This window comes from Pinus tabuliformis, chromosome Q (assembly GCF_031772625.1).
Source record: "Pinus tabuliformis cultivar Carrire ecotype Pingquan chromosome Q, CPIR1, whole genome shotgun sequence".
NCBI lineage: Eukaryota > Viridiplantae > Streptophyta > Pinopsida > Pinales > Pinaceae > Pinus > Pinus tabuliformis.
The window spans coordinates 654,735,684-654,762,196 of NC_142296.1; the positions used below are offsets into that span (position 1 = coordinate 654,735,684).

Sequence of the window (26,513 nt, forward strand, 5' to 3'; positions counted from 1 at the left end):
TACCATGGGAATGGATTCCATCTTCTTGACGAACTTTTGTTGATTGGCTGAGGGCGGACGCTTGCAGCTCGAGGCAATCATTGTTTTAAAAGCGATCACTTCCGGGGGAGGGGGCAGGGGAGGGTCCAGTGGATCAGGGCCCCCAGAGGGCGGCATGGCTGGGCGCAATAGGTGGTGATCCAACGCTAGCACAAGCGCTCAGTGGGGGAGATCGCTTCGCATAGCAAGGGAAGGCTGCCGAGAGGGGGAGGTGGCCCAGGTCGAGGGGATCGGGAGCGAGCCAACCCAGCAGCAGGAGGCTACCAGGCAGGGAGGCCGTAGGAGGTGATCGGGCTGGCTAGGTCAAGCCAGCGCTGAGGAAGAACATTTTACTAAATAAATAAATAAATTCTTCTTATTATTATTATGATTTGTCAATTAGAATTAATATTTTTTAAAAATAATATAAAATAAAATTTTAAGATATTTTTTAACAATATGTATTAACTATACAATTTTTAATTTTTAATAAATTTCAAACTATTTTTTTATTATATTATGTTTTAAATATTTATAAAATATGATATTTAATTTTAAATTAAAAGAAAAAAAATTAAAAATAAAATATTAATTTTATATAATAATATAAAATTTATAGAAAATTAAAAAACATCAAATTTAGAAATATTAACCTTTATTTATAATTTTAAATTAATATAATTATTGTATTTTACATATTATTTAAAAAATAATTTGAAATCTTGCCTTTCTCATACTCCATTAAAGGTCACCATGGAACTCAACCTTTTCATGCTCCATTTGATGTGAACTCCGCTCGGCCAATTCCATGTTGGAAATTCAATTTCAATGTGCAACACGTATGAACCAGAGCATGACCAAGTTTTTGAAGAGTCTGTAAAATTAGCAGCCAAAGCAGCGCTAGCTCTCCAAACACAGATAATTGAGTTTAGTAGTGGTGTGGTAACAAGGGTGTTGTTTATTGACATCATAAATTTGTAGGACGTCATATTTCTTGTCAGAGTTTGGTAAACAAAATTCAAAAAATCACAAAAATATTTTAAGACAACTTTATATTTAAGATAAAAATAATTTGAGACAAAAATATTTTAAGACAAAACTAGTTTAAGACAAAAATATTTTTAGACAAAAATTTATATTTAAGACAAAAACAATGTAAGGCAAAAATATTTTAAGACAAAACTTTATATTTAAGACAAAACTAGTTTGAAGACAAAATTTTATATTTAAGACAATGACCACTTAAGACAATGACAATTAATACAAAACTCATTTAAGGAAATTAACAATTAAGACAAAACCATATCAATTTAAGACAATATTATCTAACATTTGTAAAATTAACTCTGATAATGTGCCCTAAGTTCGTCAGCGTGTAGGCTACTACTATCTCGCGCCTATAGCGAGGCTTCTATTTCAATTACCATTCACGTTATCTTATATAAAGGCAACTTTTTGTTGCGATTTTTGTTTTGGTGGGGTAGCAAACTCTAAAGAACGCGATAGATTTTCCTGGCAAGATTTTCCCGACATCAATTTCTCTTTTGTCCCTTCGATCTTTGCTGATACGATTAGAGTCAAATTGTGTGTCGTTGCATTTGACACTGCTACATGGAGGGGGCTTTTAAGACAAAAGAAATCTTTTGTCTTAAAATTTTCGATATGAGGCACTAGTAAAAAAGGTAAAGGTGAAGGATTAAGGGTCTGTCTTTATGTTGTTGATGGGTTCTTCAAGAAGCGGAGCGATGAAGGCCGACAACAACTGATGGGATTTAGGGTGATGGAGGTCGACAATAGAGGTGGTGATGGAGGCACTTTCGTTGAACGTGGATAGGTAGTAATTCGGTCAAGTAATTTGGAATTGAGTTGCCCTTCTCCATCTTGATTCTTCTAAATTTGTCCTTCAGTGCCAACTTCCTATGGTCACTGTTATTCTGAAACAGGTCCGTCAATGCCTTCCACATTGAGTATGGAGTATCCTTTCCATGGAGACTCGAGACAATGTGATCTCGAACTCCCTCAAGGATAATCTGCCTCGCCCTTGCCACACACTTGCTCCATTCAACCAGATCTTTAGCATCCGATGCTGGAGGCTTAGGAATGTCTTGATCAATGAATTCCTTGAGGCCATTGTCTTCCAACACTACTTCCATCCTGTCCTTCCAGGCTATGTAATTCAAGCTGCCATCCAAGGCATACTCAAGTCTCAAACCGTAGAAATCCATTTGCCGACTCTGAAGTATGAACTGCAAATTCAAATTTCACCTGCACAACCAAACTCAAAATCTCCTCTTCTATACTGTCTTCAGCTCCAATACCATGTAGATATTTCTACAAATCTAGCTCTGATACCATGTAGATTTTATAATATATTCAACAGCTCATGCGATATACTAAAACATAAGACAAGTATCTACTCTACTCTTCAGCGGAAGCCAAACTATATCGATGAAAATAATTATCAGAAATAGGAAGAATATCAATCGCACATAACACATTATTTCTCTGGGTAAAGAAACTACTCAAAACCCTGACTATCTATATTTCATTAACTAGAAGATCTGAGAAGAAAATATAATGCTTGTTCCTCTTGAACAATTCTTGCACAAGTATAATCTAACTATCTTCTCACAAGCTAGCTCAAGCCAACACATAGCCAATTTTGTTGCCTTCGAATCCCCTACTTCCTTATGCAATTCCTAGAGGAATTAGCCTCTATTTAATGAGGAAATCCTTCTTCCATAACTGCACAATCTAAACTTAGGTCCTCAACTGATTACATGCACCATCTGCGCAACTTGGAAAATTATACAACTAATAGTACAATCCTTGCACTCTAGTCTCAATTGGGTCTTCCTTTGAACTGACATGCATGAGTTATTCTTGAGTGAATCTTCAATTAGTTGGTGTGGTACTGAGGATGCACTGGTGCATTGACTCACTACTAAACCTCTAGTAGTTCCTCCAATAGTTAGAACTAGTTTAACTAATTATAACTCAGTTGAACTGAGTTATCTAATTACAATTCCAATAAACTCAAGTTGGACCCCTAAAATTTAGGGATCACGCTTACATGACTCCAGATAGACTTCCAACTCGAAATTCCTAGGTTAACTAAGTCAACTTAACTTAGTTTAACTATTACAAGTTTCTATAAGAAAAGAATTACAAATTCTCAATTTAATTCAAGGACAAATTAAATTAGAATTTCTAGATGTTATTTCTAACATTTCTTGTTGTTATTTTCAACAGGAAGCATTAGTCACAAAATTCACAAGGGCAGTAATTTTGGCTGCAAGTGTGGAGGTAGATGGTTTAAATTTATCCTTCATTGGTGCAGTTGCTGGTGCTGTTGGGTGCAATACGTCTAAGCATATTTATCTGAGTTAGATTCATTTTTTATCGTGATTCTGGATGATATCAGGGATCTCTACTGGTTTTTTTTGTTTCAAGGTACACTAATTACGCCGTAAGGCGTTTCCCTCTGAAGTGAACTCCCCCAAATTCTTTTCTGTCCTAATCGTAGCCGTTAGATCTTTTGTTAGACGATTAAACAAAAATCAACCATCTGATTAGGTGTCTGATTTAATAAAAAAATGTTTTAAAATATTAAAAACCTTGAAAAAACGTTTCACCTTTCACTTGACATCTGTGGGCTCACGGCTGAGCTTCAGGAAGAAGTTGCAACTTCCTGAGAGCATGCGAAAAGCCCCCCTGATTTTACAGTGTCGTCTGGACTGCATATTCTTGCACGAGTAAATTGACATCTGTGGACTCACGGCTGAGCTTCAGGAAGAAGTTGCAACTTCCTGAGAGCATGCGAAAAGCCCCCCTGATTTTACAGTGTCGTCTGGACTGCATATTCTTGCAAGAATTACTTGTGCCTCATTCAGAGAAAATACCAGAAGGGCTTCGATGACTGCAAAGACTGCTTCGATCTTCAAGGCCGGGAGAAAACCAGGTGGGTAAATGGCGGTGGCTCAAATCAATGTTGGATTTTTTCATCATCAAATTCATATAATTATGTTGTATTGTATCAAATTATTCTCATGGTTAGGCTTCAAATCATATTGAAATGACGGGCTGCTCTGTAAACTAAGGAATATCTCTGAGAGCAAATTGATGTTAAGATGATATATTATGCTCAATTTGGTCTACATAGGATAATCAAAATAATCACAAATCATAAAGATGCACATAGATTGATATACCTGCAGGTTGTAGCAGATTCACAATGAAATGAAAAGATATAGATAGATATATACATGTACTAGCTCTCTTAATTGGCTACTAAAAAGGATAGATACATGCTAACCAGTGTTCGTTATGAAGATGTGATATTATGCAGATAATCACGCGCTATACATTATTCATTCCGTCTCATAGTAAAAAGCCAGAACAGGAAACGGATGCTCCAAGTTCTGAGATCGGATAAAGCTTTTTGCATCAAACCCTTCCCTTTGAATCTCATTTACAAGGTTGCTCGGCAATGGCTTCTCTTGCTGGTATAAGAGAAATAAGTGCCCCTGAACACCTCCTCCTGCCAGTGATGACGGGGATGATGTATATTCCACCATCTCTCGGCCCAAACGGTTGACAACATCTGGATTTAGATGACACAATAATCCAATCTGCTCAGAGAAATTATTGCACTCTTTGTGTTTTTGTATTACTTTACATGTATGGAGTAAAGGCTGCTTCCTAATTTGAAAAGGGGAAATGTATATATCATAGTGTAAAAGCTTAAGCTAGACGATGAGTACAGTGTTACAGAAAAACTTACCAACGTCTGGTAAAGCTGATGGAAGCCTAACATCCTGCACCAGCCATTCCAAATACAGAGCTTCGTTCCTCTCAAAGTTTGCAATATCTACACTAACCAATAGCAGCAGGTAAACGTCCTCTGCAGTAACTATCCCATGTTTTCGTAGAAACAAACTAGGCTTTTCACATGTTTGGGCTATGGGTAGTTTTCCAGCAAATGCCACTGCTCTTTCACCGAACTTTACCATCAAGTCTATAGGTTTTTCCTCAATTCTGGAATGAATGAAGAAAGTGGAAAAGGGCATATTAGTTGAGAAATGTAGATTCAAATAAAGCATGTCTACTGGCTTTACGCCCACATACGGATACACAGATCATGCCATAAAGGTATGTATAGATGATGATTAACAACATGAAAATTGGGATAAACTTGCATGTAGTATTTAAGCATCCTCTTGAACAAAAGCCAAAGAATGTTGTACCTGTCAAATAGCCTTGGGACAAGTTTCAAATTTTCAAGGCACTCTTGGACAGATGGGTAATCTCTCCTAGTGCCAGACACGGTGAGATCTTCGTTTTGAAGCTCAGCTGCAGTTGAGAAGAGCCAGTTCTATGTAGTTGTCAGTTGTTTATACTGAAAAGTGTCTTACAAATATCAGGCGGTGCACAGGAATGCGAGGCCTTTGTCATTAAAGGCTCATAATTAAAATGAATTGAGATTGCTATGTTGAAACTTGGTGATCTTACCAGGAGAAGGGGTAGTAAAACCCTGAGCGTTTATAATCCTGGAGCTGAGCCTCGATTCATCTGCAGCTGTTGGCTCCAGTTTACCAGGTCTGTCAATAGCTCTCTCTGCTCCATAAGTAAGCAGGGCAAAAGTGGGTTCAAAGGGGAACAAATCCTTAGATGCTAAATAGGGCTTTCGACAACTGATAGGAAAATCCCATCACTTCAAGATTAGGGCTAAACAGTTGCAACCAAATAGAGCAGGTTTGATGGTTTCACGTACCGTTAGGGGTTATACCCGCTTTTTCTGCATTCTCTTTCACAGCAGTACCTGGAGGAGGCATTGTGCCAATGAAGATGGCTTCCCTGGTATGTGGCACTTTATAAAGTCCTACATTAATTAAATCAATTTAACAAATAAACACTACATACACACTCCTCCACTGTTTTAAATCAAAACAAAGGGGAAACCAAAACAACATTGATCAAGACCATTGTCATGTCAGGGTGTCATGTATATCTGTATACTGTAGCATGATATACTATGGAGGCAGTAAGCTAATTACCTATAGATGGGTCTGAGATCGCAGGACCTGCATCTTCCCTAATGTCAGTAGCAACTCCCCGCCTGGGCTGCTGCTCATTTGCCATGATGATCCCAGTTTAATCTAAATATAGTTGCAGTGACGATCCCACTTTAATCTTGCTATGAATGTTATTTCCAGGAAAACTTGAAACCAATCTTTAATTTATACAGACAACAGCAAATGAGATCTGATCTCCAACCGTTTGTAAGCTTCACCGTTTGTAAGCTTCAAGTGTGGTGTCAACCCTGAAATGAGTATATGAAAAGACAATAAGAACGTGGAGGCCATGCAAACATTGATGTGTTTGAATTGTCACCAATAATGCCACATTGCATCTTTAATTTATACACACAACCATAGATGATGAAACTGTTTGTAAGTTCAGTGTGGTGTCAAGCCTCAAATGACTATATGGAAGGACACTAAGAACGTGGAGGCCATGAAACATTCATGTGTTTGAATTGTCATCAGTACTGCCACAATGCATATTTTGACTTTGGCTTTGAAATGTCATTTTGGCTACCCAAATATTTATGACACGTCTTCATTAATTTATTGGTAATTTTTTAAAATTTAATATGTATTATTTAATAATCTAATTAGATTGGTGAGTTAAAGTTAAAAAAAAATAAAATGAGATATTCCTTAGTTTACAGAGCAGCCCGTCATTTCAATCTGATCTGAAGCCTAACCATGAGAATAATTCGATACAATACAGCATAATTATATGAATTTGATGATGAAAAAATCCAACATTGATTTATGCAATGTCCACACAGCTGCTGGAATTACTCGTGCCTCATTCAGAGAAAATACCAGAAGGGCTTCGATGACTGCAAAGACTGCTTCGATCTTCAAGGCCGGGAGAAAACCAGGTGGGTAAATGGCGGTGGCTCCATGGATTACTCTGTCGACGAGGTATTGAATCTGAAGAAGAAGACAATTCGAATTGGGTTGGACATCGGAGGAGGAACAGGAACTTTCGCCGTGAGAATGAGGGAGCGGAATGTAACAATTATTACGACTTCTATGAACTTGAACGGGCCCTTCAACAGTTTCATTGCCTCCAGAGGGGTTATTCTCATGTATATCACTATAACACAGACGCTGCCATTCTTTGAAAATACTTTGGACATTGTTCATTCTATGCATGTCTTGAGCAATTGGATTCCCACACAGCTGCTGGAATTTGTACTCTATGATTAGGTGAGGGTTCTGAGAAGAAACTGCAGAAACATGTGAGAGATCTGAAATTGATACACTTTTGATTTTGTTTATCAGGAAACTTTTCAAAGATGCTCAGAAGGTAAAGTTTAGCTTGGTGGCTTTTACAGTACTTCTATTTGAGAAATTTTTAATTTTCAATCATGGGAATATATATGATGCCCTTGCCTGTTTTTAAGATATTTGCCACTTTCAGTGTATGGTTCATGTATCTGGGTTTGATTTAGGGCTCCAAGATTTTCATATTCATATTAATATATAAAACAGATCTGCAATTTGAATTTCTGGATTTTCTACCGTGCCATGGTTTTCATTGATTTTTGAAAAAATGTGGATGGTTCGTCTGTAATGGTCAAGGGCTGAAATTCAATGGCCATGTTCAGTAGGTGCCGTGCTCTGCAAATTGTCCCAGACTCAGTTGGGAATCTGGCGGGCCTTCGAAGTCTTGTCCTGGGCGAGTGCCGCGCTCTACGGACGCTGCCAGACTCGGTTGGGAAGCTGACGGTTCTCCAAAGTCTTGACCTGGAAGGGTGTCGTGCTCTGCAAATGCTCCCAGACTCAGTTGGGGATCTAAAGGGCTTCCAAATTCTTCAGCTGCGCCGGTGTTCCAATTTACAGGTGCTGCCCAAAGTTGAGCACTTGAGATCGTTGGTGAAGCTTGATGTGTCTGGATGTCCCAAACTACAATGTAGTGTGGGAGTATTCGAGCAGCTGCGCCAACGACTGGGAGAAGGTTTCAGTGAAGAAAACTTGGGAGAAAGCTTCAGTGAAGAAAGCGAGTAGTAAATATAACAGCATTTAATAATCACAATCGTGGTCCAGTGGCCACAGTGTTCACTGCTCGCCGAATACAACCTTCACAGATTTGTAATCTTAACCAAAATGAACAAGGCGGATAGCTGCGAGGCAGTTAGTCCCTGTCTCTGTAGATAATTAAAATATCTTGCTTAATGCGACAAGATTTATGTGTAATGTAATTTTACTGAACAAATAAGTTCATATTTCTGATTTCTGATTTGTCAAAATTTGAAATCACATGGAAAATTTTAGGGTGACGCGTTTCGAACCTTTATCAAGGTTTATCACCATCATATAATAAATCTTTATCAAGGTTTATCACCATCATATAATAAATCTCCACCATGTCCTATAATGAACCTCAATAGAGATTCGAAACTTATCGACCCTAAAATTTCTATATGATTTTTTCAGAAAATCTTGGCTTAAGTTCATACTTCTCCATTGATCCGTTCTCATTTTTGGTCTAAACATATTATTTGATATTTTTGGTCTAAACATATTATTTGATGAATACAGTAATGGCTTTGCTTCTTTGACGAATGCATTGATGGATGTGCTTCTGCCTCTTAGAGAACCGTCCATACATGCAGCAGTCACAGATCCGTTGTAGTCTAGCTAGATAGGATATATTTTTTTTTCAATATGTAACCTTGCGTGAGATCTTCTAGGTTAACTATTTGTATAGTCTTCTCGATCTCCCATCAAATCTGTAGGGACTACCCTTGCTTACAATCCAACACCATTATGAATCAGTTTGTAATACATATACCAAGAAATTAATTATTATCACGATTCAGTAAAGGATATACTTTTAACTCTTTGCAAATTGACAAACTGACAGGTTTTCAATGTACTTCACATTTGCCATAGACAAGCTGTTAATTTACAAAAAGCACGTGCACCGTCAAATTAAGCTGAACAAATTACATAAGACCATGTTGCTTCATACAAGGTTGTCTCTAATTTTATTTTTCAGTATGGAAAAAGCGATATATTCATCAAAAAGAAATTTTACAAACACGTGATATGAGATCAACATATAGATGTAATAAAATACATCAAATATCATCTTTCTGTTCCAGTCAAAACTATTCTGGCAAATCCAGAAGTATAGACTATCATAACCAGTATTGTGCAGGCATAATGAAGACAAGTGAATCAGCAAACCTTCAGCTGCTAGACAAAAATAGGATCACATGGAGGGCTGCCACTAAACCTTCTCAACAAAATCACATCAACTGCTAGATAATGGCATTATCGAGGGCTTTTACTATTCTTCAAAAATCATTTTCAGATTGATGTCTAAAGGGACCATCCCTTCTCATAACTACATCCTCTATTTTTATTGGCTTCAAGGCACCTCTTATGAAGGTTTCAAAGACATGAATATATATTCCTTATTGATTTGCAAGTTGGCTTGAATGGAACAGGCTTTTAACACTTATATATATATATATATATATATGTGTGTGTGTGTGTGTGTGTGCTTGTAACAGTGATAAGGACTTGGCCTCTTCTTCAATACACAAAATAGGGTTCCTTGATTTTACTAATATAGATGACATAGGATGCCCACTGATTGTCTTTTCAAGGCTTGCAAATATATGCATACAAAATCTCGACTTCCTTAAATTATGAAGGGCCTTAGAACTTTCCTTTAAAAGATTCTCCGCTTCCTTACAAATATGTGGAATGAGAAGTCCACCACCTTTCTTCTCTTATAGACCGGAGATCAAGATATCACAGCCCCAATGACCTATACTGGTCGGCCAAATTCACAGAGCATGATAGTATATAGCAGTGCTTTATGTGACATAGGCTTCTTGGCCTTATTACAAGCACAAGGAACAAGTAGGCATCTTCTTAGATAAAACAATCGACATTAACAAAACTTTTTCTCTTCAATAAATTAGAGAACAAAGAGGCATGAATAGGTCAGATTCACTGTCTGAATTGAAAAGCGAGAGAGAATATAAGACAGAGTTCACTGAGCCATAACATTTCTGCCTCCATACCACAAGATCGAGAACAGAGTAATCCTTTCTCCAAGGTTGGCTTCATGAAATGACCTTTGGCATATTCTTTTGTTCTTGCACTTTTATTGGCCTCTTTGGAGAATAAAGTTCTTTTCAAAAGACTTATTCAAAAGCATACCTATGCCCAGAATGTAAAAGAGAGATAGCTCCATTGCATAGCAGACCTTTATTGTTTCTTGTGCTTAGAACAATAGGAACACTTGGCTCCTTCTTAATGGTTCAGAGAACTAGGCCAACAACTCGATTCTTCATTGCTCCATAGGGCTCTCTTTAATTCATTGATCAAATCCAAATAAATATATGTATCCCTAGAGTCACTTATTTGATCCTCAACAAATTTGCTTGTTGGACATCTTTATTTACAAGACTTGAATTTATGTGAGCACAGGTGACTGGATGGAAGGACTGCTAGCTTTAGAATACTGATGCAGAGGTGCCAAAGGGATCATATCTTCAAACATACTGTTGACTGCTTTATCCAATGAGAAGATTGGACTTAGATCAACAAATTCTTATAACAAAACTCTTCATTGACTTCTTATCATGACACGTGGTTTAGCTGCTGCAGGAGGACTTTCCTATTGTAAGAACAATGAAATATTACCTCCACAAATAGCATATAAAAAGTACCTAAAAAAATTAAATTACTGCATTAAATGGGTAATATGCATTAAATTACCCAATCCAGAGTAATAATCCATCAAAGTCGCAGTCAAACAGTTGGGCAAAGTGCCTGGTCAATGCTGCTCTGTGTACTGGAAAAGTCAACCGCAGAAAATCACAGGAAATCTGTCCTTCAAAAATTTGCACGTATGGGAGAGAGATAGTTTCTCAAAGAAAGTCGAATCCATCATGAGAGGAAAGAGAGAATCATGTGTGATGATGCCAAAATGGAGTGAACTCATCTTATATTTATACAATTCAATGTGTGTCAAAGGTGATGTCTTTTGGGCTTCATGAGCCTACATGACTGTGGGGCTGACCTTGACCAAAACCAACATTGTGAGCTTGACTTCAAATATACATTTCTGCCTGTCAGAATCCATCGTGCTTTAGGTCGAAATTGGTCCTCTCGAGAAGAGGAATCCAATGCCATCATCATCTCATACAAAGGAGCCATCCATAGTGGAATTTGACCTTAGTTGACCATTTTTAACAATTGCCTATACCAAACATCTAGTTAAAAGACTAATTTTACTCTCAATAAACATTGGACAAAAACTTCTCTCGATCCATTTTGAATCTGGTAGTATCAAACAAAATTTTCATTTCATAGATGAAACAACTTTTGTATTGCACAAGAGTTCAGCTTTTTTGTGGAGAGGTATGTTCATGACACCTCACTTACAAACGGGTTTGTTGTAAAGTTCATCTTAACAATGATTGATTCACTCAAACGAAATAAAGTGGGCAATAGATCCACATACACATCCTACACACATGGACACATACGTAAATATTGTGGGAAGGACAGGAAGATGTGCTGACCTGACTTGAAAAAGAAATTGTTTCAAACCAATGTTGTTAGACTTGGACTCATCTAAGACTTGGCTGGGCTGTGACTCAGGAAGACTAAGCAGAATCTTTTAGGCTTGGCAAAGAGAAAAAAAAATACTCAGAATATGTGTTGGCAAGTTTCAGAGGAGTCTGGCAAGTGGGGATTATGACCGAAGAGTGTCTACAAGTTACTCTTTTCAGCGGCGACTCAGTGGACTTGGCAAGATTCAGGAGTCTGAAAAGAGTCTGACAACATTGTTTTGAACAAGCATTAGTCACAGTCGAAAAGAAAATGAACAGAGAAAAATCAGCACTCTTAATAGAAAGGATACATGTGTAGAGTTCTATTTAAGAGTTCAAGGCTAGACTCCAGTATAAAAGCAAATTCTGTTTGCTACTGGAAACTGTAAAGTAGACAAGCAACAAGCTAAGTATTTTATTTCGCTGAACTTGAAATGCTTTGAAAATTCTCAAACGTTAAAATCAATCAAATTCTTGCCATTTATCTTGGACCTAATTTCATACATAAGCATGTTAGGAAACCACACTCCTTTATAAAAATATACAAGTTGTAAGACGATTATATAAACAATCATAGATTGAAACAATTTCGAGCAAATGAAATGTTATTTCAATATATTGGCCCTGTTCAAGTTTTGAATGATTTAGAAATTAGCAGATATGTTAGATAGTGGAGGCAGGAAATTTGCACTTCTTTTCTGTCAAACCTGGTAGCTAATAAAAGATGAGAAACAACTTAATCACACACCTGTTGGTAAAGGCCTAATACTAAGAAGGCAGGTAGAAGTGGATGATTAAGATTGTTTATAGGTTTAGCCAACAGTTTTATTGGTAACATGCTTAGTTTGAACTTTTGGTGATATTGTTTCATCACATAGGCTGACTACGGTTTGGTGAATTGTTACTAGAAATATACTTAAATCAAGATAAAATATAGGTGGTAATACCTAGTTGAATGGAGAGTCCCAGTATATTGGCCCTTTTGAGGATTATTACTAAGTACATTTTTTTTTGTTTTTGTTGGTTGGTTGTTGTTGTAATTGGTAAATTGTATAGGTGATATTCATTCGCATGCTTATTGGAATAACTGGCTCTTGAATAGGGCAATCATGCAGTTGAGTATGTCAGAGGGGTTTGTAGAACGCATTATCTAATGAACTCTTATGTAGAGGCAAAAAGTCTCACTCATAGCCTACTCAGGGCTTCAGATGGGAATTTCTTTTATAGACTGATCAACTTACTAGAACTACTACTGCACTTTCTTCATCAACAGAAGCCACTTGAAAATGCTTGAAAATAAACTCTCTATAAGGGCCATTGCCAATAAAAATATTTGTAGTGGAGGGGGTTTCTACATGTTGACCAACCATGTAAATTGGATCTTATAAATTATAATTCTTGTTTTCTAGCCTTCTATTTTTGTAGATATCAGTTGTGTAGTTGATGGCATACCTTTTATAAATAAATTTCCATAGCTATTACGGTTCAATTAAGAGCCAATCTCTTGCAGAGTTCAGAGTCGAATTCATCTGTAACTGCCTTTGATTTAGGGAGTGATCTAGAAAAAACTTCAATGCCTAACAAGACTATGATAATCACAACCATAAATGCAGCTTTGGCAGAAGAAAACAGTGTACTACATTTGTACATGTAGCGCCTTCGAATAGTTATTGAATCATGTTCTCCTCGTTGCAGTGGACCAGGGATCATTTAATCGTTGCCAACATATTCATTACATTGTTATATTTTGCTGAAAGAAATATCTGATTTCAATGAATCTGCCTCTGCATACCAAGACTGGCGTGAATTGTAAAATTCAATGAATCTGCCTCTGCGTGCCACTAGAAGTTGTTGGATGAAAATATCTGTTTTAAAGGCAAGAAATGGAATGGTTTTTTTGTTATTTGGATTACCAAAAGAAATGGCTTAGTTAAGATAGCTTATAAATGGAGGCATAAGCTCTGAGGCTCTCATGGTGTCATTTCAATATATTGGCCCTGTTCAAGTTTTGAATGATTCAGAAATTAGCAGATCTGTTAGATAGTGGAGGTAGGAAATTTGTAATTCTTTTCTGTCAAACGTGGTAGCTGATAAAAGATGAGAAACAACTTAATCACACACATGTTGTTAAAAGCCTAATACTAAGAAGGCTGGTAGAAGTGGATGATTAAGATTGTTTATAGGTTTATCCAACAGTTTTATTGGTAACATACGTAGTTTGAACTTTTGGTGATATTGTTTCATCACATAGGCTGACTACAGTTTGGTGAATTGTTACTGGAAATATACTTAAATCAAGATAAAATATAGGTGGTAATACCTAGTTGAATGGAGAGTCCTAGTATATTGGCCCTTCTGAGGATTATTACTTGACCAGTTTGTTGCCTTAGTCTGCTGAGTACATTTTTTTTTTGTTGGTTGGTTGTTGTTGTAATTGGTAAATTGTATAGGTGATTTTCATTGCTTATTGGAATAACTGGCTTCTTGAATAGGGCAGTCACGCAGTTGAGTATGTGAGAGGGGTTTGTAGAACACATTATCTAATGAACTCTTATGTAGAGGCAAAAAGTCTCACTCATAGCCTACTCAGGGCTTCAGATGGGAATTTCTTGTATAGAATGATCAACTTACTAGAACTACTGCTGCACTTTCTTCATCCACAGAAGCCACTTGAAAATGCTTGAAAATAAACTCTCTGTAACGGCCATTGTCAACAAAAATATTTGCAGTGGAGGCCCTCAGCCCAACAACCATTTTAGCCAGCCTTGGAAGGCAAATAGTTGAGTTCAAACATGATGAAAATTTAATTCCTTGTATACAAAAGCATGTATTGGGTGTTGATAATGGCTAGAAATATGAACTGAAGATGTATATACCTCCTTCTGTACAAAAATGAACAGAAGAGGCAAAGGTATAGGGTTCACCTCGAATTTTCTTGCAAGTTCAATCCACTGTAGGATGTGAAAGGAAGTGTCATAGTGCTAAGAGCGAAAAAGAGGGGAAGGAAGAAACTAATAATTTCAGAAATTTTAGCTTTCTATCCGTACCTTGATTTGTTCTAATAAAATTAATATTAAATGTTTGATGGCATCCAGGGAGCTATCTGGTAATGATAATAATAATATTATTAGTATTATAATAATAATAACAACAATGGAAAGGTGGGGAAGGAAGAAACTAATAATTTCATAAATTTGGACCTTTTATCCTAGCTTTATTTGTTCTTTAGATCCAACTAATATTTTGTAGATCCAACTTATGGTGAACCAGCAGCTTGAAAGCCAATTGCAAGTCATTCAGCCAACAACGATCTATAAGCATGCCATAGTATTATGTCTCTGCATATTCACAATAGTGATTCCACTGTCATATTATTATTCCCCACTTGGACAGAGCGATGACACAAGGGGTTTCTACATGTTGATCAACCATGTAAATTGTATCTTATAAATTAAAATTCTTGTTTTCTAGCCTTCTATTTCTGTAGATATCAATTGTGTAGTTGATGGCTTACTTTTTATAAATTCTTCCACAACCTATTATTATTTACAAAATATTCATTTTCAAAATACACATAACTAACTATTGCAATTGTAACTCATTATCATCCACCCTTGCTTTCAACAATGTCCATTCACATGTCCCTATTCTTCCCCACTCTATGCTATTCTTCCCCACTCTATACATGTCTCTATTCTTCCCCTTTATGATGTTCTTCCCCACTCTATGCCTTACGGCGTTTCCTTTGCAACATAAGGTGCAAATGCTAGTAACAATTTATTTTCCACTCTAGTTATTGGTCTACTCTGTGGTCTATCTGAGATGCACTAGCTAGTTGTTTGTGTGGTCTTTCTTCCGAACCTTTGCTCTTATGGATCTTCCTGCTCCTTCTATGGTTTTGGATTGTTTGATTGGGGGATTTCGAGGATCTTAGTTGCTACCTATTGGTCTTCTTTGTGGTCTATCTAAGACACACTAGCTGGTTGTTTTACATGGTCTTTCTTCTAAACCTTTTTTCCTATGGATCTTCCTGCTCCTTTCTGGTTTGGGATTGGTCGGTAGGGGGTTCCTGAGGATCTTTACTGGTATGTAAGTGCATTCATTTTGGTTGGTGGAGTTGGTAACATATTTGAATTTTGAATTTGATCATGAAGGAGTCTCTTGGGGTCATTAATTGGTCTTGGGGGGTATTTATTTTCCAAGTTGTCCATTGATTATATGAGGGACAATCCATTAATGGTTTGTGTTGTCATTGAAGATCTTTTCCGATTGTGTTCTTGATGATATTTTTTGAAGGACATTGGTTGGTGGTGATTGGCTAGCCTATTGTATTTGAAGGGGTCTCCTAGTGGATTGAGCTAGTGACAACCTACATCGAGTGGGGTCAATAATTGATAAGTGACATTAATTTAACTTGTCTACATATTTTATCAAGTTTTTTCAGACACTACTACATAAGACATTTTTTGGTAACATCTCTACTTTAGTGCACATATAGGTAGGATTTCATGGTGTCAGCAACGTCCACTACACAACTGGCCTTTACATCTATCGGTGGGATGTCACTTGATACTGAAGGAAATTGGGGTGATGCCATGCCATTACACGATGCATTGGTACATGCGACTATTGAGGCAGAGATTCGTGGATGCCCCAAGTCAGGAATCTATCCCTTTGGGACATCTTATGTACGTACAACTATACACGTGGATTTGAATGTTTCGGTATCCCCACCAACTATTGTACTCAAATATGGTAATCCATGGAAAATGTTTTTCCATCGTGCGCGGAAAAAGAAGGCAGTTAAGGTTGATGCAGATTATCAAAAACTCATTTTTAGTTCGATATTTTTTGGGACAGGATGGTAGGATTACAACAACGGGGATGGGTAAGTGGTTTTATTTGCGAATGGATGGATCTCAGATGGTGTGCTGGGTTAAAGAAAATTGGCACCCTATTCTCAAGTACTCTCCTCTTTTCAACATTTTATACAAACAATGGTTCTGCTTCCACTTTATTAATGATGACACTGCTGCAAATATTTTGGGATCGTATTGGGTTTATGGCTGTGGTTTCCTATCTTTACATCACTAGAAAGTGTGCTTTGATCCATACCAAAAGAAATTGATTTTGAGCTAAAATCCCCGGTTTACCCCTTGTATTCTGGTCACGTGAATCACTAATGATGATCGACAATTCCATTGGTAAATTTTCTTTCCTAGAGGAAGCAAGCCTATTACAGAGAGATAAACATATCACATGGATTTTGGTGGAGGTGGACTTCGTTGTTGGCCTTCATGCAAAGGTGGAGCTCAATTGGGGTGGCTTCTCTACTAGGCAGCAAATTGACTATTGGGAAATTCCTTTTCACTGCCTGGGTTGTCATAATGTTGGACATCTTATTGCTGAGTGCCCACGTGGATTTGGAAATCAATGACATGGAATATCAGAGATTGTCTGTGATGGGGGTCGTCCATTGACATCTGTACACTCTTTGGCAGCTTAGGATATTGGTCAGCACTCTCTCTCGGGTAAGCTTAAAATCACACCACCTATGACATGTCCTGAGCAACATATTTGTAATGATTTGGTATTAGGTGTTGTTTCTCTTAGTAATTCTACTTTCCATCCTTTATGTATTGTTTCTCCGCATATTCAGCTGCCACATTCTGATTGTATTGAACATTCTTCATTGTTATTTGTACCAGAAATTGCTCCCTGTTCAGACAATTTTGAATCTACCCACACTCTATCTTTTGATGCGAATGGGACGACCTCCACTATTGATGACTCATTGATTGATAGCCCTGACCCTACTCACATTCAATTTGGGACTTTTTCTAGAGACCTTTCTCCTACTAATTTGGTGGGGAGTGATATCGAGTTTCTCCGCCTTCACCCTGATATCCATCTAGAGACCCTGCTGATTCATTCATCCTCCTCTCCTAAGATCTCTATCAGTCCCAATTCTCATGGTAATGTGACCATTAGGAAGGAACGATGTTTGAAACCTTCAAATCGTTCGAATGGGGATGATACTGATCTTCACAATCTTTCTGCAACATTGGATCCTAGTCCATCATCTTCTGTTTTTGCTTTCTCTCCTATTCGGACCCTTAGAGATTATTTTCCCAATTATGAGGGCTTACCATGATAATCACGTCCTTAAACATCGGGGGCTTGTTTAGTTCCCGAAAAATCCTCGTACTCTGACACTTAATTGAGGTTAATCACCCCTCTATTATCCTTTTACAAGAGACGATGATGATTAGAGACAAAATTTGGCCCATTCTCCTCCGCATCTATCTCGGGTGGCGGGTATGTGTTGTGGATGCTTTGGGTTTATCTAGTGGTCTTGCGGCTTTTTGGGATCCTAAGGTCATGAATTTTCTTGCCTATAAATCCTTTGCAGGTATCCTTCTATCTAGTTTCATCAAGGGCTCGAAGGACAGAGCACCATATTCTTCCAGAAGATACTTCTAGGATAAATTGGAATCACGTGGCCTGTTAAAGATGGGATCCCTTATTTTGGTGGGGGATTTGAACCTCACCATTGAAGATAATGAGGTTTGGGGGGATCATTGCAGACTAGACTCGGGTACTTCAACGATCTTTTTGGTAGGAACCACTTGGTGTATATTTTGTTGACTCCCTTTTTTGACCTAGATAAATGGTTGGGCTAGGTCTATAGGCATCACTAAGAGACTTTGTTGTTTCATGCTTCACAAAAAATTTGTGGAGTTCTTAGGGTTTGTGAAATCTTGTTTTATTGCATCCCAAATTTTAGAGCATTTCCCTATCATACTCTAGTGGCAGGTAGATGGGGATTGGGGTGGTCTTTCGTTCAAATTTAATCACCACTTCTTAAAATTTCCTAAATTTGATTCATTAGTGCATAATTTTTGGGCACTAGGATCAAACCCCTTGATAACATCTTCTTTGTAAATTATTGGGATTAAGTTGAGGGCTCTTAAAAAGTCTGTAAATAACTGGATTCAGACTAAAAAGAGGAAGCATATTGATGAAATTTTGGCTATTGATAAAAAGGCACTAAGTAACCTTAAAAACCTTGCTGCTCTGATACCACTTGATCCATTAATGAAAAAGGTATTACAGACTTTATGTGAAGTTTCTTATGTTACTTAGTGCAATGGATCGAAAAGGTTGCAAATAACATAAACATTAAGCAAATCAAAAACACATTCAAACACATCGACACAACAAAATTTAATAAAAGAGTTCACCAGACTTCCTAGCTACGTCTCCTGGTCCTTTAGCTTCTAGTGCTGACCTCTTTATTTTGTCTTCAAAATGTTGTTACAGGTATGAGCTCAAAAACAGAGAATCAAATGAGAAAATGGACCTCACTGTTGCATTCTGCTCGAAATTTCGAGTCAAACCAATGTAAACTTGACCATATTTGGTCACTGTGACCTCCAGACCCCCTGGAATGATCCAAAGCTACCTTTGTCACTGCAAAACCACTCTCTGCTGACAAAAACCACCTTGGCCTACTCAAAACTGCCTCGGTCTGTGCGCTAGTGGTATGGTGGGTTCAGCACCTGCAACTGTTTAAATAAAATTATGGTGGCTTGGTTAACCAAGTCCCACCCTTGACATGTTGGTTAGCCTGAATGTTTGAAGTCGTTGGTATATAAGGTTGGAGGTCGGCGGGTCGAAACCCCCGCCCAACACTCCCGTCATTTTACATTGGATATACATAGATATTCGCACTATATGATAAGGTTTCGGGCTATATGGTTCCACTTGTCATTGCTTGTTATATGGTTTGTTTGGTTCATATATGGTATATGGTTACCACCACTCGTTGCATGTGGGATATTGCATTAATAAACTTAAGGGTTCCGACAGTCGCGGGGTTGACCCCAGCCGTCAGCGCTTTTTCCGGCGACCCAAATCCCAGACACCATAAATATAGCCTAATCACTTCCGTTAACAAGACCTATGGTAGCCCAACCAGTGAGCTAGTTCCGACGAAGACTTAGCCATTCCGGGAGGTCAGGGGTTCGATCCTCCCTGATCCCCAAAATTTTGGAAATAAGGCCACATTGGGCAAAATCCGGGCTACCACGTGTCAGCACCGGATTGGCCCATATCAACCAATCACATCGCGACACGTCACCTCCTCTGCTGATGTCATCCAAGACAAGTGGTGTATTCCTGGGATGACACGTATCCTGCTAACATCATCTAGTAGACTGTTGACCGTTGACTGTTGACCTTTGACTTTTTTGAATTTTTGCCCTAATTTTTCATAAACTTTGACTGGCTTTAACTTCTTCATCCAGACTCAGATTTACGCATCGTTCACACCATTGGAATCATATTGATGAGCACTTCGACTTGATCCCACTTTCATCTGCATTTGAAGACTTTGATCTAGAGGCAAAACTGGATCCATTTTGGATCACTCCTCCCCACTGGAAGCTTTTGGACCACCAAAAGTTGGTTTTAGCTGTCGAGTAAGTGAGGATAAATTTCCCTCACTTTTCCAATCTTGGTCCATCGTGCTTTACTTGGATTTGTACCTTTGAGTCCAACTCGAAGATACTCAACATTTCCCCGTCGTGAAGTCCTTATCCTTCTGTCAAGAACTGTGTCCTCTTGTAGCTCATTGAGATACTCGGGCAAAAGCTATTCAAGTGAAGGTAGTTGAACTTGCTCTTCAGGATCTTAAATAAATGAAGGCTCATACAATCGCAATTTTTCAACATTTACGATGGAATAGATTTGCATATAAGCTGGTAGATCTAGGCGGAAAGCATTTTCACCAATTTTGTCAAGTATTTTGAAAGGACCATATCTAATTGGTTTCAAATTCTTACCTTCCCCTTGTAGTCTTTCTTTGTTGATGTACAACCAGACTTGATCACCAACTGGAAAACTATGCTCAACTCGATGCTTGCCATGTTGCGCCTTATACTTTACTTGGCTTCTTTCCAGCTATTCCTGTACTTCCTAGTGAATTTACTGGATTTGTTCAATGAACTTGGTTGCTTTTTCCACATCATTGTGTCCATCAACTACTATTTCTTTACCAAAGGCAAAATCCAAGGGAGGCTTTGGTATAAAACCAAAACAAATCTCAAAAGGAGATCTTTGAGTAGAAGAATGTTTTGCATGGTTGTAAGCATGTTGCACATAACACAAATGCTCATCCCAAAGTTTGGGATGCTTGCTACAATATCCTCGAAGCACTGTATCACTGTCATGTTGACCACTTCTGTTTGACCATCTGTTTGCGGTTGAAATGTCGTGCTTTTCTTTAACTTTGTGTCCATTAACTCCCATAGACTTGACCAAAATTTCCTGACAAATCGAGAATCTCGATCGAATACAATAGAAGTGGGTAAACCAAAATGAACCCATACATTTTGAAAGAACAACTTTGTAGTTTGTTAAGCTATGACTTGTTTATTACATGGTGTCAAAATACACAACTTACTGAACCTATCCACAACTACATACAAATAATCATGACTCTTTCTAGACTTTGGCAATCCCCCAACAAAATCCATGGATACACTTTCCCAAGGACGCGAAGGAACTGGAAGTGGAGTATACAAGCCTAATTTTCTACTACTAGGCTTGCTTGTAACACACATAGTACATCCTTTGATATATCTAGAAGTTGTCTCATTCATTCGTGGCCAATAACAGAATCTTTGTAATTGTGCAATTGTTTTACTTACACCAAAATGACCTGATATGAGAGAAGTATGTGCTTCTCGAATTATATTAACTCTTTCAATTTGTGGAATGCATAACTTTCCCAAATGATATAAGAGTTTGTCCTTTATGAAATAATCCAATTCTTCTATCTGCTTGCCATGACTTAAAGTTGCATATACATCCTTAAAATCTGTGTCTTGAACATATTGTTCAATGTAACTTTCATGAATTACTAAATTATGCTTAAGTATTGTGGATGCATTTATAATTGGTCTTGATAACATGTCTGCAACCTTATTATGTATGCCCTTCTTATATCTAACAAGATGAAATTGTTGTAGAAAACCCATCCACCTATAATGTCATGATTGTTGCAATTTAGTTTGTGAGTGTAAATATTGAAGTGGTTGATGATCTATGTGTATGATTGTTTCTTTACCCATTATGTAATGTTTCCACTTTTTAACACTCTAAACTAATGCATACAATTCTTTATCATATGTAGGATAGTTAACTACTGCTTATGTGAATGTCTCAGAATGAAAGCATATAGGCTTCCTGTGCTGCATCAACACTGCCCCCATGGCATATTCAATTGCATCTGTCTCGATCTCAAATGGATGTTGAAGATCTAGCAGTGCTAGTACTGGTGTTGTAATGATCCTTTCTTTCAATGTGTCAAAGGCTTTCTGTTGTTTGCCTCCCCACTGAAACAGTTGTTTCACACTTGTCAAAGCGTGTAAAGGATCTACAATCAAAGAAGAGTTAGCAATAAACTTTCTCCAATATTGTGCTGCCCCTAAGAAACTTCTAACTTCTGTAGCAATATTGGGCTTAGGCCAATTTACAATGACTTCGACCTTAGAGGGATCTATCTTCAATTCACCACCCCTTACAATATAACCCAAATAATTCAAAGATGTTCTTCCAAATTCACATTTTGACAGTTTTCCATAGAGATTTTCTCTTTTAAAAACATCTAAAACCTACTTTACATGCTTTACATGTTCATCCCATGTTCTACTGAAAACAAGAATATCATCTAAATAAACTATTACAAAATCATCAATGAATGGTCTAAATACATCATTCATGACTCGCATGAATGTAGCTGGAGCGTAATTTAGGCCAAAAGGCATAACCATCCATTCATAGAGTCCTTGCTTTGTTTTGAAAGTAGTCTTCCATACATCCCGTTCTGCAACTCTGATATGAGGGTAGCCGCTTCGCAAGTCCAATTTAGAGAAGTAAACTACATCTTTTAACTGATCTAATAAATCATTAATACGAGGAAGAGGATAACGATTCTTTATTGTGATTTTATTTAATGCTCTAAAATCAATGCACATTCTCCACGAACCATCTTTCTTTCGCACTAACATAATAGGTGATCCGCATAGTGATGTGCTTGGTCGAATAAACCCTTGATCGAGCAACTCATGTACCTGCTTCTTTATTTCTGCATTCTCTAAAGCTGATAACATGTATATTCCAATGTTAGGTAGTGGAACATCTTGCTGCAAATAAATCTCATGTTCTATATCTCGCTTGGGTGGAAACCCTTTAGGCTCTTGAAACAAAATATCATAATCGGAAACAACTTTAACTAGATCTGATTTCTGTTTAGGATTACAGCCTTGGAAAGCATCAGATTTATCAATATCCTTTGCTTTTACAATCATAAGTAAAAATTGTTTACTTGAATTTACAATTCTTTTCATCTGTCTTGAATTTATGAGAGAGAAATTATCTTTGAGTTTATGAGCCCTTACAATATATTCAATTCCATCCTTAGTGAGTTGATACTTATTTTCAGTTCGATAGAAGATAGCATTTCTATCATACAAGTATGGACTTCCTAATACAATTCCACATATGTCCAATGGGACTATGTCTAACTCAACCTCATCTACAAACTTTGACCCAATAGCAAAACGAAGTTTACATTGTTTCGTAACTTGTAGCTTAGTTTTATCACACACCCAACCTAATGGATATGGCTTTTTATGAGGTTTTGTTTCTAGACCCAACTTCTTTACAATTGCTTCAGAAATCAAATTAACTTGTGACCCACTATCAAATAAAGTATCAATTTTAGTATGCTTGGAAATGACTCTAATGTGAAATAGCTCATTCCTTTTCCTCTCATCATTATCATTATCAACAGAATGTGAAGAAGTACTTGTAGATGCTTTATAATCTTTACCTTTTATACCTGTAGCTGTAACTGTTGTCTCGTCACCTAAATTTGATCCCAAGTCCTTTTGAATAGCAGCAACATTCTTCTGCTCCTTACTCCCAAAATTATTAGGCTTCAATTCTGGATGCAATGACCAGCAGTGTGCCTCATAGTGACCTTCCTTCTTACAATGAGTGCATGAAGGTTTATCTTTCTTCATAGTGTTTGTTTTCTTCTCCTTCCATTTAAGTTTCTTCTTGCCTTTATTCTTGCTTTCAATAGGTTTGGATGATTTCCCAACATCTTGGGTTACATTTTTACCTCTAGCTTCTAGATGAGTTGCTTGAATCGATACATCATCTAAGCTAGTTGGATTAAACATAAGTATGGTATGCCTCAAATAACTATGAAGACCACCTATGTATTTCAACAATGTCTCTGGTGAGTCCAATGATATGCCTAATGTTAAAGCTCTCTTACGGAATTCCTGAGTATAACTTTGAACACTTTGACCTTTTAATTGACATAGTGTTTGCCAACTCATCATTGCTTGTTGCATATAAGCCAAAGGATAAAATTGCTTTTTAATAGCAGAAACAAATTCATTCCAAGTTGAAATGATTTTACCATGCTTTTGGAGATCTGCTTGTGTCTTGCCTTCCCACCATACAAGTGCGGTTCCTCCAAGTCGAAGGCTAGCAAGCTGGATCTTCTTCCTTTCTGAAACAACTTTCTGCACCTTGCAAAACACTTCAATTTGTCTTATCCAATTATCAAGATTTTTCGCGTTAAGTTCAAAATCATAAATTGGCAAATCAAATTTTACATCTAATTTGATCAAAGAGGATTTCTTCTTTTTCTTCTTAGAAGGACAAGATTTATGAGAAGAAGAGGATGATGATGACGATGATGGTGACGATGGAGGAGATGGTGGAGGAAGCATTCCTCCCTTTCCCTTATCTTCTTGATCTTTAGGGGATGAAGTGCTTTCATCTTTTTTCTTCTCAAACTCGTGATACATCTCTTCCACCATTGCACGTATCGTCATGAAACTATCCAAGAATTGAGATTCTGACCCAATTGGAGTTTCATCTGCCATCCTTCTTTGTGAAAAGACCCTTCCAATCTCTGGGGTCGCCTCAACAAGTTCACCTTCACCTCGTTTGAGCCTCAACCTAGTAAGCATTCAAATCTTCACACAAACTTGTCAAACCTTAAAAACCTTACTGCTCGGATACCACTTGATCAGTTAATGAAAAAGGTATTATAGACTTATGTGAAGTTGCTTATGTTACTTAGTGTAATGGATTGAAAAGGTTGCAAATAACATAAACACACAAGAAAATTGAAAACACATTCAAACGCATCGACACAGCAAAATTTAATAAAGGAGTTCACCAGACTTCCTGGCTATGTCTCTTGGTCCTTTAGCTTCCAGTGCTAACCTCTTTATTTTGTCTTCAAAATGATGTTATAGGTATGAGCTCAAAAAGAGAGACTCAAATGAGACAATGGAACTCACCATTGTGTTCAGCTCAAAATTTTGAGTCAAACAAGTATAAACTTGACCATATTTGGTCACTGTGACCTCCAGACCCCTAGAATGATCCAAAACTGCCTCTGTCCCTGCAAAACCACTCTCTGCTGACAAAAACCACCTTGGCCTACTCAAAGCTGCCTCAGCCTGTGCGCTGGTGGTATGGCAGGTTCGGCACCTGCAACTGTTTAAATAAAATTATGGTGGCTTGGTTAACCAAGTCCCACCCTTGACATGTTGGTTAGCCCGAATGTTTGAAGTCGTTGGTATATAAGGTTGGAGGTCGATGAGTCGAAACCCCCGCCATTTTACATTGGATATACATAGATATTCACACTATATGATAAGGTTTCGGGCTATATGGTTTCGCTTGCCATTGCTTGTTATATGGTTTGTTTGGTTCATATATGGTATATGGTTACCACCGCCTGTTGCATGTGGGATATTACATTAATAAAATTAAGGGTTCCGGTGGTCGTGGGGTTGACCCCTGCCGTCGACCCTTTTTTCCGACGACCCAAATCCCGCACACCATAAATATAACCTAATCACTTCCGTTAACAAGACCTGCGTAGCCCAACCAATGAGCTAGTTCTGACAAAGACTTAGCCATTTCGGGAGGTCAGGGGTTCGATCCTCCATGATCCCAAAAATTTTGGAAATAAGGCCACATTGGGCAAAATCTGGGCTGCCACGTGTCAGCACCGGATTGGCCCATATCAACCAATCACAACGTGACACGTCACCTCCTCTGCTAATGTTATCTAGGAAAAGTGGTGTATTCCTGGGACGACACATGTCTTGCTGACATCATTCAGTTGACCGTTGACTGTTGACTTTTTTGACTTTTTGCCCTAATCTTTCATAAATTTTGACTGGCTTTAACTTCTTCATCCGAGCTTGGATTTATGCATCGTTTGCACCGTTGGAATTGTATCAACGAGCACTTCGACTTGATCCCACTTTCATTTGCATTTGAAGACTTTGAACTGTAGGAAAAACTGGATCCATTTTGGATCATGGATGATCCTTAGCATGCACATTATTTCTCGGTGGCACATCAATTACTAGATGTGGAATTAGAAAAGAGGAATAATGAGATTTTTCAATTACAGGAGGAGAAGTGGAGACTGAAAATTCGTGCTCTTTGGGTATCGAGAGGAGACAAGAATACAAAATTCTTTCATAATTATGCAACGAAGCACCGCATGGAGAACTCCATCTGGGAAATTTAGGATATTAATGGTAATTTCTTATCTACTCTTCCTGACATCCAAGCTAAGGTATTGAGATATTTTTGCAATCAATATAGGGCTAGAGCGGAGGTGGATATTGTGCAACAGATGGGGGTCATTGATTCATATCTGACTATGTTCGATGCTGACACAAATACTATGTTATTTTAGCCCATTACAATGGAAGAATTACAG

General features: G+C 37.7%; 1 protein-coding gene across 1 annotated transcript; it reads right to left on the reverse strand.

Annotated features, from left to right (window-relative positions):
• Positions 1–4,189: 4,189 nt before the first annotated feature.
• On the reverse strand, positions 4,190–7,439 carry LOC149221212 (uncharacterized). Its single transcript, XM_089382920.1, has 5 exons — positions 6,075–7,439; positions 5,792–5,899; positions 5,530–5,634; positions 5,265–5,370; positions 4,190–5,055 (listed from the first exon to the last, which is right to left on the reverse strand). Exons 1-5 carry the CDS (start codon positions 6,157–6,159, stop codon positions 4,767–4,769), a joined length of 693 nt encoding a protein of 230 aa, XP_089239046.1. The 5' UTR covers positions 6,160–7,439; the 3' UTR covers positions 4,190–4,766.
• Positions 7,440–26,513: the final 19,074 nt, after the last annotated feature.